The sequence below is a fragment of the Lissotriton vulgaris genome, chromosome 12 (genome assembly GCF_964263255.1).
Source record: "Lissotriton vulgaris chromosome 12, aLisVul1.2, whole genome shotgun sequence".
NCBI classification, from domain to species: domain Eukaryota; kingdom Metazoa; phylum Chordata; class Amphibia; order Caudata; family Salamandridae; genus Lissotriton; species Lissotriton vulgaris.
Genome location: NC_141700.1, coordinates 795,265,543 through 795,278,891, shown reverse-complemented (window position 1 = coordinate 795,278,891; position 13,349 = coordinate 795,265,543). Strand labels below are relative to the sequence as shown.

General features: G+C 47.5%; 1 protein-coding gene across 1 annotated transcript in view; it reads right to left on the bottom strand.

The window, feature by feature from the left end:
* The window catches only part of ZMYND15 (zinc finger MYND-type containing 15), a 77,108-nt gene extending 65,179 nt beyond the window's left edge, over positions 1-11,929 (bottom strand). The window contains exons 1-4 of the mRNA XM_086946633.1: positions 11,575-11,929; positions 8,368-8,590; positions 3,359-3,514; positions 2,348-2,508 (exon numbers count right to left, since the gene is read on the bottom strand). Of these exons, the coding sequence (XP_086802759.1) occupies positions 2,348-2,508; positions 3,359-3,514; positions 8,368-8,590; positions 11,575-11,929 (895 nt within the window). The remainder of the gene's footprint in view (positions 1-2,347; positions 2,509-3,358; positions 3,515-8,367; positions 8,591-11,574) is intronic.
* Between the last annotated feature and the right edge of the window lie 1,420 nt (positions 11,930-13,349).

The window sequence follows — 13,349 nt, the reverse complement described above, 5'->3', positions numbered from 1 at the left end:
ATCATCTCCTATGCCGACGACACCCAACTGATCATCTCCCTCACCGAAGACCCTCTCACCGCCAAAGCAACCTCCACAGGGGAATGAAGGCCGTCGCCGAATGGATGAAGCACAGCAGGCTGAAGCTGAACTCTGACAAGACGGAGGTCCTCATCCTCAGCTCCACCCCCTCAGCCTGGGACGACTCCTGGTGGCCAACATCGCTGAACCACCCCCAGAGCCCACCGACCACGCACGCAATCTGGGGGTCCTCCTCGACTCTGCCCTCTCCATGACCAAGCAGGTCAATGCCTTCTCCGCTTCCTGCTTCAACACCCTCCGAATGCTCTGCAGGATTTTCAAGTGGATCCCCTAAGGCACGAGGAAAACCGTCACCCAGGACCTTGTCACCAGCAGACTGGACTACGGGAACACCCTCTACACAGGAACAACAATTAAGCTCCTGAGACGGCTCCAACGCATCCAGAACGCCTCGGCATGACTGGTCTTGATGTCCCCCGACGCAACCACATCACACCCCACCTGAGAGACCTGCATTTGCTCCCCGTCAACAAGAGGATCACCTTCAAACTCCTCATCCACGCACACAAAGCCCTACACAACGCCGGACCAGCATACCTTAATGGTCGCCTCAGCTTCTACACCCCCACCCGCACCCTCCCCTCAGCCAACCTCGCCACAGTTCCACACATCCGGAAAACCACTGCCGGCGGCAGATCCTTCTCCTACCTCGCTGCCAAGACCTGGAACACTCTCCCTACCGGCCTACGTAAGACCCAGGACCTGCTGGCCTTCAGACGACTGCTCAAGACCTGGCTCTTCGAGTAGCATCCCCCTCCCCCCAGCGCCTTGAGACTCTTAGAGGATCAGCAAGTTCTTCATTGCCACTTTTCCCACCTTATCCTAAGACTTAGACCTGCACACCAACAACTAGAGGCACACTTTCTCAAGTCTTAAAGTCCCTACACAACACAGTACCAGTATTCACTCCCACGCCCTGACTCATTCCATTCCTGTTGCAGAAAAGCATGCAACATATTTAACTTTGTTCTTCTGCTGAAGAAGGCTTGTAATGTTTTTCTAAGCCAAAACTGTTATTCATATCTCTTGACGTGTAGATCACGTGGTCCTGTGGCCCGCTTTCAGTAAATCATGTAGGAATTTTACTAGCAGTACAAGGAGCTTCCAAACTTGCATGCACACACTCCCTAGTTCCCTTCGCCATATTATTTTTAATTCTTTGCAGGAAGCATATAATTAACATAGACTTCGATCTGTCTCTGCATATGAAATAAAAATATATAACATTTTACTGCTTTATTGTAATTTGTTTGTATTTGTCCCAGATAAAAATCTGAATAATTGTCATTTCAAGCATTATTTAATGGGCTCCAATATTCATTTACAAGTGAGTAAATCACCCCTTGCTTATAGTCACTAAGATTATTTGAATGCTGCAGAAGGTATTCTTTTGAAAGAGTAAAAACCCCACTTAAGCCCACATTTTCAGCCTTTAGGAACACCCCTCTGGGTCTCAACCCCAATGTAGTCTAGCGAATTAGTGCGTGGTCCCCCCTTCTTTATGTCATTGTACCATCTTGAATGCCAGAGGGAAAGTGGCATTATGAATGACATACGTGAAGTTCCATTATACACGGGAGGGATGATGAGGCCTCAGGTGACTGCGGATATCATGTGACATTGAAGGGGGTTGAGATCATGAAACACTGAGGTGTGACTGACCTGAGATGTCAGTGAGGAGGTAGAGTAAAGCATGAGTTACTAAAGGCCTTATATGGATATTGGTGGAAGGGTTACTCCTTCACCATGGTGACAGATATCCTGTTCGATTAAATATAAATTCCATAGGATATAATGGGATTTATATTTCTGCGGACGAAAAAGGCGAGGATGTGACAGTGTGAGTGGACGCGATCGAGAAGAGTACACGAAGGCGCAATGGAATGTCAGCAGCTACTGAGACGGTGGGACCATGTGACATTGAGATGGGAGGTGCAAGAGGAGGTCATGCAACCCTGAGTGGGAAGAAATGTGAGATAGAAGAGGAGCTCAGGACACAATAAGGTGGTTAAAGGGGTTGTGAAGAGCCAAGGTGGAATTAACCTTAGGGATACCAAGGCAGAAGGTGAGGGTGAGAACAGAGAGTTGAGATGGGAGATGGGGGACGGCCAGATGGAAATCCAAGGAGGAAGGTAGAGCAATGACCATGCTGACCTAAATGACACCACCTAGAGAAAGAAAAGATGTTGAATGACAAATAAAGATAGCCATATGTAAAGGACAGCGGCTTGCAGCTGTGGTGGTCCACAGGCTTGCGATGTCTTACCAGCTGTATATTTGAAGGGGAAGTCAGACAGCTCCTGGACGTGGCTCATATACCCGCGCATCTTCTCGCACCAGTACTGGTGGCTAACGTCCTCAGGGCTCTTCTTCCAGTCGATCTTCCTGCATCGCTCGGAGCAGTAAAGGACAGCCTTACATCTTGTACTGTACAGGAAGAGGGATTGTCAGTCAGGCAGGGGAGGCATTGCCAGAGGGGCGTTTGACCTCTTACAGTCCTCGGAAAAAGGGTGAATTAAGGGAACCTTTCAACAGCTACCACTGCTGAGTTGTGAAATATTGCTCCAGGTTATAGGACAGTGATGACATCATTTGGTGCAACCTGATTTTTTCAACACAATATATCACGGTCAATGAGACTCGTCTGGTGGCGGGGCTATTTATCAACCTCAGGTGCTCTGAGTCAGATGCGCTCAGTTGTTCAACCCCTACTGCGCGTGCTGGTCTAAAAGTGGGGCTCCCTGGAGTAGTTGCGTACCACAGATTCTCAACCACCAACCATATGTCGGATGCCTCTGAAGGTATTCCAGAAGACTTTGCTGATGGGGAGATTGAATTTTTTTTTCAGAAGGGGTCATCTAGAGCAGGAGATTCCCTTGGATGGATTTGTGGTCACAAACCTGAGAAGACACCCATAAGACTGAACACAGTTTGACATGGACTGCAATAAGTGGCAATAAGAGAAGGTGATCATTGGAATATCAATTTACAGATCATGAAGCATTGGTTCAAATTTTCTTAAGTATCATTGCCTTTGAACACCTCGTCTGTGTCGGTAGTTATGCTTATAACAGACTATACTTCATGAACAGATAATGTGCCTCAAGTTGGCAAGTCACCTCTTCTGTGCGCCACTTCTGGACAGTCTTCCAGGGGCATACCCTGCCATTCCATGTGCACCTTACCTGGGCGTCCAGAGGGCATCTCTCTAGATACTGGGCCCCCGCACCCATCAACAGCTGAACAGCCAGCCCCTTAAGCGAAAGTCTTGCCTTACCATGGAGCCAGTTGGGTCTCAAAGCTGCGCCTCTTACATACGTGACACCCCTTCACTCTCATGGCGGGGAAGGCGAAGTTCGGGCGCTGCGACCAGGCGCGCAATGGGTTCTTGGCCATCTTCACGCCCAGCTTGGTCACAAGCTGATCCAACAACCTAAAGAACACAGGAGAAGAGCAACAGATCAAAGTAATGAATTCCCATTCGCCGTGCAGGTTTGGTGGGTGGTGCACTGGTTATTACGGGTGCTACCAGTTTGGGAGCTGACATTACAAGGCCCGTTTCATGCTGGAGGTTATCTGGCTGATATAAAACGTATGTCTCTAGTTTCTAGGTTTATGTAGAGCTTCAAATTGGAAATTGAGAGGTTGGAGCCTTGCGTTCCATGGGGTGTAGAGAAGATGCACGCTTCCCTTTTGATAATATCAGAGTGATGTATTACTTCCCATTGGATAATATCAGAGTGATGTCTTACTTCCCATTGGATAATATAAGAGTGATGTCTTACTTCCCATTGGATAATATCAGCGGGATGTCTTACTTCCCTTTGGATAATATCAGAGTGATGTTTTACTTCCCATTGGATAATATCAGAGTGATGTCTTACTTCCCATTGGATAATATCAGAGTGATGTCTTACTTCCCATTGGATAATATAATGTTGCTCTCATGCCCTTCTGGATAATATACAGCCTGACTAGGAGCCTGATTTAGATCTTGGCGGACGGGGTACTCTGTCACAACGTTGACAGATATCCCGTCCGCTGAAATATACATCCAATTATATCCAGTGGGATTTATATTTCAGTGGGGGAGGATATCCTTCATCTTTGCAACGGAGTTGACCACCGGCCAATATCTAAATCAGGCCCTAGGTCTTTCCATTGAACACAGTAAGGGCAGAGTCTCACTTCTCATTGGACAGTGTGAGTTTGGTGCCACTTCTCATTGAACAGTGTGAGTTTGGTGTCACTTCTCATTGGACAGTGTGAGGTTGGTGTCACTTCTCATGCTTTTGGTGTCACTTCTCATTGGACAGTGTGAGGTTTGCGTCACTTCTCATTGGACAGTGTGTGGTTGGTGTCACTGCTCATGCGGTTGGTGTCACTTCTCATTGGACAGTGTGAGGTTTGCGTCACTTCTCATTGGACAGTGTGAGTTTGGTGTCACTTCTCATTGGACAGTGTGAGTTTGGTGCCACTTTTGGTTGGACAGTGTGTGGTTGGTGTCACTTCTCATGCGGTTGGTGTCACTTCTCATTGGACAGTGTGAGGTTTGCGTCACTTCTCGTTGGACAGTGTGAGGTTGGTGTCGCTTCTCATTGGACAGTGTGAGGTTGGTGTCACTTCTCATTGGACAGTGTGAGTTTGGTGCCACTTCCGGTTGGACAGTGTGTGGTTGGTGTCACTTCTCAGGCGGTTGGTGTCACTTCTCATTGGACAGTGTGAGGTTTGCGTCACTTCTCGTTGGACAGTGTGAGGTTGGTGTTGTAAAGGATTGCAACACGTTGTACACTTGTTGAGAAAGTATAAAACATTGCCTAAGTGGACCAGGTCATTGTTGTTTGCAAGTCACTTCTTGTTGTACAGTGTGAGGTTGGTGTCACTTCTCGCTGGACAGTGTGAGGTTGGTGTCTCTTCTCGTTGGACAGTGTGAGGTTGGTGTCACTTCTCATTGGACAGTGTGAGTTTGGTGCCACTTCTCGTTGGACAGTGTGAGGTTGGTGTCACTTCTCGTTGGACAGTGTGAGGTTGGTGTAACTTCTCGTTGGACAGTGTGAGGTTGGTGTAACTTCTCGTTGGACAGTGTGAGGTTGGTGTCACTTCTCGTTGGACAGTCTGAGGTTGGTGTAACTTCTCGTTGGACAGTGTGAGGTTGGTGTCACTTCTCAATTGACAGTGTGAGGTTGCTGTCACTTCTCATTGGACGGTGTGAGGTTGGCGTCACTTCTCGTTGGACAGTGTGAGGTTAGTGTCACTTCCCATGGAACTGCTAAGGATAGTCTCACTTCTTATTGGGTAATGTAAGGTTCATGTTGGCTGAGGCGGTAGATGTAAGGTCGGCCCTCTACCTAGGATGTACGGGTCTGCAGGAGAACCTCTAAGTGGATATTTTATCATTGTTTTCGTTTCTCTTCCTATTGGTTATTTAAAGTCTATTTTAGGTGGGGGTGCATTTATAGTGTAAATGTGCTATCTAATGACTGCCTCAGAGCACCTACCATAGGCATGGCACCAGAACCACTAGAAAGGACCATCCACTTAGACTCAATGTCTCTAGCATCGGTGCAGCATCTCGCTGCGGCTCTGTGAGGAGATGGGTTCCACTCTTGGATGTCACACAGAATGTTCTCTATGCTAATTTTGTGTTTTGTCTAAACTTAAAAACCTATTGGTATATGGAAAATGTTTGTCCTGTTACTAGTGCCCCCGTCTTTGCTAGTACAATGTCTCAGATGTTTATGTTTATGTTTTCGTGATTTGTATTGCGCAACAAATACCCGAGGGTGTCTCGGCGCATAAGAAACTTCCTGGGACAAGAGGCCAGCTGTTAGAATCATTGATCAAATAGCCAAGTTTTCAGTAGTTTACGGAAAACAATAAGAGTAGGGCTGGTTTTTTTGATGGCCAGTGGGAGGGAGTTCCAAAGCCTGGCAGTCGCCACTAGAAAACGTCTGTCTCCCCAGGTCGAGGTTCTCGTGCGTGGGACTGGTAGGACACAGGTGGAGGATGAGCGCAGGGATCTTTTAGGGACATAGATCCGAAACGTGTTCTTTAAAAACCGAGGTCCAGTATCATTGATGGCCTTATAGGCGATACAAAGCGCCTTAAACTTGATCCGGCTTCTGACTTGTAGCCAATGCAAGTGACGTATGGCCATAGCGGGTGAGTGGTATTTAGGGATGCCAAGTAGGACTCTGGCTGCCGCCTTTTGGATGGACTGCAGCTTATTTAGGATCTGGTCTTGCGTGTTGTGAAAAAGAGCGTTGCCGTAATCCATTTTGGAGAAAACAAGAGCGGTAATCAGAGTTTTACCTGCTGATGCTGGCAGATATGGAAGTAGCTTCTTTATTTTCCTCAACATGTAGAAGGAGGATGAGACCACTGTGTTCACATGGTGTTTGAATAACAGCCTGTCATCGAACATGACTCCAAGGTTTCTGACCTTGGCCACTGGAACTGGCGGTGGACCCATTTCACTTGGCCACCAGATGGAGGACCATTCCGGGGAAAGGTTACCAAAGGTCATAACCTTGGTTTTGTCCGAATTTAATTTCAGACAATAACTCGACATCCATGAACAGATGGCTATCATGCCCTCCTGGAATCTTGAAGCAACAGCTGGTCCATCCCTATGCACAGCCAGCACCAGCTGGGTGTCGTCTGCGTAGGTGGTTAGACACAACCCGTGTGCTTTGATGACCCTCGTCAAGTCCGCCACATATATGTTAAATAGTGTCGGGCTTAACGAGGAGCCCTGGGGCACGCCACAAGGTAAGGCGAAGAAAGGTGAGTAGAATTCATCTAACTTCACTGCCTACGTGCGGTTGGCCAGAAATGAGTCGAGGAGATCTTTAGCCAGGTGGTTAACCCCTAAGGATGCGACACAGTCGATCAGGATAGAATGATCGACCGTGTCAAAGGCTGCGGATAGATTTAGAAGTATAAGGAGCGCCGCCCCGCCCTGGTCTAGGATGGCCCTTATGTGTGTGAACCTACAAACTCACACACTTCGGCTTCCTTACGCTACTCCATCCTTTCTGTGGCAGAAGGCAGAGGCCCGCGTGTGCTTGAATGCTTGACGATTATAGAAAAGGACGTGTTCCAGAGATTTAAGACAAAGTGCCGCTTAACAGTGGACCAATGTCCATTGAGCAGTGCCATAAACAACAAGTAAATATCATGCAAATACATATCTATTGTGTGGAAGCAAAGAACTGTAGAAGAATATTGGTGTAGGTTAACAGGTCAGGCGACAGTTGCACCGTCAAGCCAGACCTAAAAATCCATATAAGTTAAGGACTGTCCTCCTCCATCTGTGCTGCTGCCAGTGAAAAACAACATACATTATCTAGTTATCTAAAACGCCGTAATAGCTTTATGATGTTGTGTGTGTGCCCTTGAAAGTTCAAGCTTAGGCAGCTGGATAAACAACATGTCAACAGTTGCATGGTGAACAAGCACTGTTTTTTGTGGAAGCACACAACATCAGTCCAATCAAAACATGTACTCCTAGCTCTCAGCATGTGGGCGGAGCCAAGGCTCCTCTCTAGTGATGCTCACATAATTGTCTGGCGACCTCTCCGCTGTCAAGCCAGACCATAAAAATCCAGTGGGGGGATGGGAGCACACTGCCCCACATCCCAGCAGAGTTCACCCCTTTGCATTATGGTCATTGCAGTTCACAAAAGTATCACTTTCGTGAATATTAGAGTAGTATTTCATAATAGATGGGGCAGATAGTGCTGTTCATCTCTAGATACGTGTGTTTCTGGATTTTATCCTTCATCAGTAGAGATCAAACAAGAATGTTATTAGGCATTGCTGAGAATACTGCCACAGTTCTTTCAGGCCTCAGTACCTCTTACAGGTGCATCTCCAAAAGCTCGTCGGCTCATTGGCTCAAGGGAGCCTTTTTAAACCGAAGTGGGGTGAGAGCACACGGCCTCACATCCCAGTATTCAAGAAAGCGCTAATTGTGAACTGCATTCACCATAATGCAAAGGGGAGAACTCTGCTGGGATATGAGGCAGTCTGCTAGGATTCCCACTTCTGCATAACAACCCAGTGTGTGGGGATCATGGGAATGTTTGAATTCACCCATGTCCGAGTTCTCGCCATCCTCTAACAATGCTCTCTCAAAAGCTCAAGAGACTTTGTGCAAGAATGCTTCGAGTGGAGCATAACTGGGGCAATCAGAAACCAGGGTACAGTAAAGGAACATAAAGATTTCTGTTACCAGGTACATCCCAATCTAGCCAAAGCCATGCCCAGGCTTTTCCTCCTCACCCATGCACAACGATGTCTCCGGTCGTGACCTGCTTTGGCCGGTGAGGCTCGCCCGCCGCCATCGGGAAGGCCATGCTGTAGCACAGCAGGTTGAATGCCCGCCGCGCCAACATCTTCTTCTTCGGACATTGACAGTTGCAACTGAAGAGAAAGTCAATGCCCATGACGGTGCCAGTGTCGTCCGTCACCAGTAGGAAGTAGTCCAAGTGGAACAGGTCTTCTTCTGGAAGGGGAGAGAAGAGCAGTGCGTTAGCGTTGAAGAACAAGCACTGTGCAGGAAGAGCTCTTAGACAGGCAGTTCATTTGTAGTCTGTAGTATAGGAATACAGCTGAACCCTGCTAGGACAGTGCTTAATTTGAGCACGTGGTTCCCGGTGCTCGGCACTGGTACTTAATTGTCAACACCAGCGCTTGTGACAGTCTGCCACAAGATGGCGCTGCCTGGCTAATTTAGAGATGACCGCAACAAAAGTTAATTATTAATTCAGTACACATTAAAAATGACTATTTCCTGCCGCCCAAGCCATTCCTATAGCTTTGGGGCCTGCAATAGTCTGAACTGTCACACTTGTAGGAGTGTGATGGTTTGTAGTTGAATTGTTCCTATCACTGGCAGCATCGCAGGGTCAATGGGCGGTGTAAGCTGTAGTGGCCTCCTGACGAAAGCCCTGGCACATATATATTTTCTTTTTTACAAATTAAGCACTGCCTGTGAGTCTGGCTGATCTGTGCAGGTGGAAGAGAACAAGCAGTGGTGAGGTCGACAAACGCTGACAGAACAGTTTGATTCCATAGATGTTCATCGCAGAATACGAGTGTGAAAGCCATCTTGTCTGCTTTTGGTGTGGAAATGCTTCTTACCTGTAGGCACTGTATACTTACCATCTTCTCCAGTTCTGTGTCATCCATAGCTGGGTCTTATATGGAAAGGAGTTAGGCCTTTACCCCAGCAATCATCTAAACAATCTATAGATGTCTTATTTATACCTCTGTTTCACTTGTAGCCCTCTTGGAAGCCTCCCTTGCCCCATGGCTAAAGGAGTCCACAGCAATTGCTCCTTTAACCCTTCATATTCGGCGTCTAACTCTAAACCTCAAGGAGGGCATCTTGTACCCATACTGGGTGTTCTTTCTCATCAAGCGGGGGTTGCAAAAGAAAAAATTCAAACCAGGCACTTTTTCCAAGCAGGACCAATAAAACGCCTGCCAACACTTAGTAACGACCCGAAGACGCCACAAAAACATCATCAAATGGTGGTTGTCAATGAAATAAAACCGAACCAGGCCCTCTTTCCAAGCAGGACCATGATAAGCCGCTGACACCAGTAACGGTCCGAAGATGCCAAAAGTATGAGACTCTCCTACATTTGGCGTCTTCAGGCCGTTACTTGGAAAAAGTGCCAGGTTTCGATTTTTTTCTATTGCAACCCAATTGCTTCACATGTTTCTTTACAAACTGACTTCTTGCAGGAAGGACATATTGAGCGTGGCAGATTTGCCTTGTATAACAGTCTACTAATTCAGGACTTGGACATTTTTCGAGCCTTGAAAAAGTCCTGTGGATGAAACACGTGTCGGCTGTTTTCATAGCAAAATTGTTCATGCCATGTACAGGATTTGGATGTGAATTAAACAGAGAATTTGAAATGACCTGCTCCTTCGTTCAACTTTCTTATCAAGGATTCTACAGAAACAGCAGAGAGTGTGCCATGGTGCTTTATTGTCAAGTTCCGCACTGTCCTGCAGTACGGTATTTTGCACCTTAGGTGAACACCACTTAAAAGGACTTCCTTTTTTCACTTTGGATACTTGACCTCTTTATTTACTATCTAATATTACAGAATTGATGTGCAAGCATTTAGCGTAGCCACCTTTAAATCATTTGGTCAGTAAGGGGGGGTGTCGGTCACGTTGTCTACCTAGGATGTTGTCAGTGTACCGAGGAGGTCCTATTCAAATGGGTGATGCCCTGTCTTCCTAGAGTGGACCTCACATTCTTCGTCATAGATGACCAGGTCCTATGACCTCCCTGAGGATCAAGTGTTCCGGGTTTGAATTTGCTCAGGGGGCGTGTGGATTGGTCAGTGGTCGGTGCATCAATCTTGAGGCCATTCGACCTTTAACACCTTAATCTCTCATTGTGAAGCCCCAGCATGTACATTGTATATGTGCCCACCATTGCACCCTAGGGAAGAACAGTCCTGAGGTCCTCGAAGGGTGTCCAAGGGTAGTAACTCAGCTATCCCAGCATCGGAGCCATGAACAACTCTGCAGCTAACCCTAGTTTCTCAGCATTAAAAGATGGGGCGCCCTTGGAGTAAGCCTCCCAAGATGGGTGTGGTGTAATAAATATGGTGTGATGTGAATGACCTTTCTGAATCTAGGTTTGTTGAGACAGATGGAGCGCCCTTCCTTTCTGTCTTCCATTAAATGTTGTACAGGCCACAGTTTCTAGTCCTCAAATCTCACTGCTTGCTGTCTGTGGACCGTAAACCACAAACTACCTGCCCAGCACTGCTCGGATTATGTTTTCATAGGTTGGGCTCCACTTCAGGCAGCTCTGGGCAGTACTCTGGTCGGAGACCTTGACAATTGTTTGATCATTGTCATGACCTCTGATATGCCCATAGTTACTCAGAAGGCAATCACCTAAGACGCGGCTTGCACCACATTCTGGGATGGTTGTCAAATGAGCAAATTGGGACCCTGGGAAAAGGGCAGTATTGCTAATGGTGATGAATCCGTTCCTGTAGAACTTATACTACTGATAAGTAACTTTTCAAAACACTGATAGCAGAAACTCCCACAAAAACCGAAACACCACCCTGCCCGCGTCATCTATCCTTTGTCGGACCTCTACTTTCCATGGTCCCCGCCAGTGGCCATGTTTGGCAACAAGGCATGGTTCATCTATCTTAAGTGATGGAAGTCTGGCTAGAGTATGCTACTTGATGTTGTCAAACCTACATGGAGGGCTCTTTTTGACAGCATCAGCCCCTGCTAGCCACACAAGTTTATGTGATCTAGAAGAAGGAGTATTTAATGAATGAATATGGTTTTTCGAGGACGCCATGTTTGTTCCCCTCTTGAGCTGTAAGTTGTCACTGCCTAAGAAAATCTGAACATATATTGAAAACAGTGCCCTTCTAGAGTAACTAATTAAACAATCTCACTTACACTTCTGTCTGCTCCAGAGGTCTCACGTACCTTCCTCCTGTTCCCCTTCGCAGTCTTCCTCCGGTTCGTCGCCGGTTAGGCTAACGAAGCTGATGAACTTGTCGAGGTCCTCCAGGCTGAGGGCCTCCTCGTTGTAGAACTTGTCTTGGATCTGCTGGTCAGGGTTCTTGACCCGGAAGCTCAGGCTGTGATTCCGGAGCACGTGGACCACCCATTGCGCCTGGTCCGCAGGGAGCTGCCGGATGGTGTCCTCCAGCTTCTGCTGCTTCTCCTCGGCTCGCAGTCCCTGGTTGTCCGCATGGTCCATCAAGTACTTGCGATACCAGCTGAAGAGCAACTCAGAGAAGTCTAGGATGGGCTCGCGGTACCCGGTCACAAACTCCATCGCTGAGGAAGAGAGTGGGTTAGGCTTGAAGGATGGAGAGCTGGTCTTGGCTTCCTTGGTGAACATATATGTTGAAGACAGAAGGATTTAGTGGGTGAAGGAATGAATGATGAATTAGAGGAAGATGTGAGCAAGAGGGGACTGATGCAGGTAGGAAGAGAAGGTGTGAAGCAGGGAAGGATGACATAAAGGAAGCAATGGGATCTGTTTTGGTTGGAGGAAGGGAGAGAGGCAGGAATACATGAGATTTTGCAGGACTACGTATTACAAACGACTATGGAGAGAACCTGGAAGACAGGAAAAGGTGGACTCCTGAGAGAATAGAGGAAGTATGGGGCTGCTGAAGAAAGAAGCCATGAAACAAGAACAGCACTGGAGTAGGATGGGAAACATGGAATGGACTGTGAAATAAAGCTGCCATGGTTCTGGTTTCTCCCAGTGGAAGCAATGCCCTGGGAACTATTTGTGAGGGATGAAAGCCTGAACCGAGGGAGCTGTTCGAACCAGAGGGCGTGAGTGCGGCCCTGGGAGCAGGAGGCAGTGGAGAGGGGACAGCCTGTGTATTCATGGAGTTTGCATAGTGTCTGCTTGGAAGCACAGTTTTGTATTATTGAGGGTACCCTTGAGCGCCAGACCCCAGGCACCCCCAGACCAAGCCCCTGTTCTTCTGAGGGGTCAGACTATTCCTCAGAACATGAGCTCTTGTCCACACATCCTGGTACCACAGATGTCTGATGCCTTCCCTTAGAAGTGCTGGCCTTAAAATGGGATATAGTGAACCATTATTTCACTAGCTTAATACAAGAAGGTGGCTTGGGGAGGAGGTGTATTGACTGACTCTGGTTATAGCTGATACCTTTCTCATTGCTCTGTTTAATTTTAGTTTTATGTCTGGGGAACCAGCTGTGTCTGCAAGAACTTGGATTTCTTGCAGATCCTCCAGGTTCTCATCACAATCACGTGCCTGATGAAGACACTGTCAAGCCATGGACCTTTGAACCCTGGACTATGGGCCAACCACTGATGCTCGAGACGCACATATGGTGCAAAGCGAGTTCAGGGCCTTGTCTCACCGTCTGCCTTTTACTCTCAGCTTCTACGCTGCATCTCGAGTTACTCGCGGGACACATTTCTCTTAAGCCTGTTTGGTCTTCCTAGGGAGGTGATCTGGGTCTGGAGGCCAGTTTTCCAATGCTAGATGCTTAAAACTAGAATATACAAGGGGAGGTAGAAGAGCTATCATCAAATCACCAATCAGGGCTCTTCTTCATACTGAAAGCACTGGTGCTCCTTTCAGTGATTTGGTTTCTCACTTGACTCCTGTTGTGGTTTCCAATGTTCTCTTGTGGTACTAATGCACTGGAGCCAGGGGCCAATGTGTGTCTAAAGCCCAAGAGTGGGCGTAACGCAGCTATCCCTG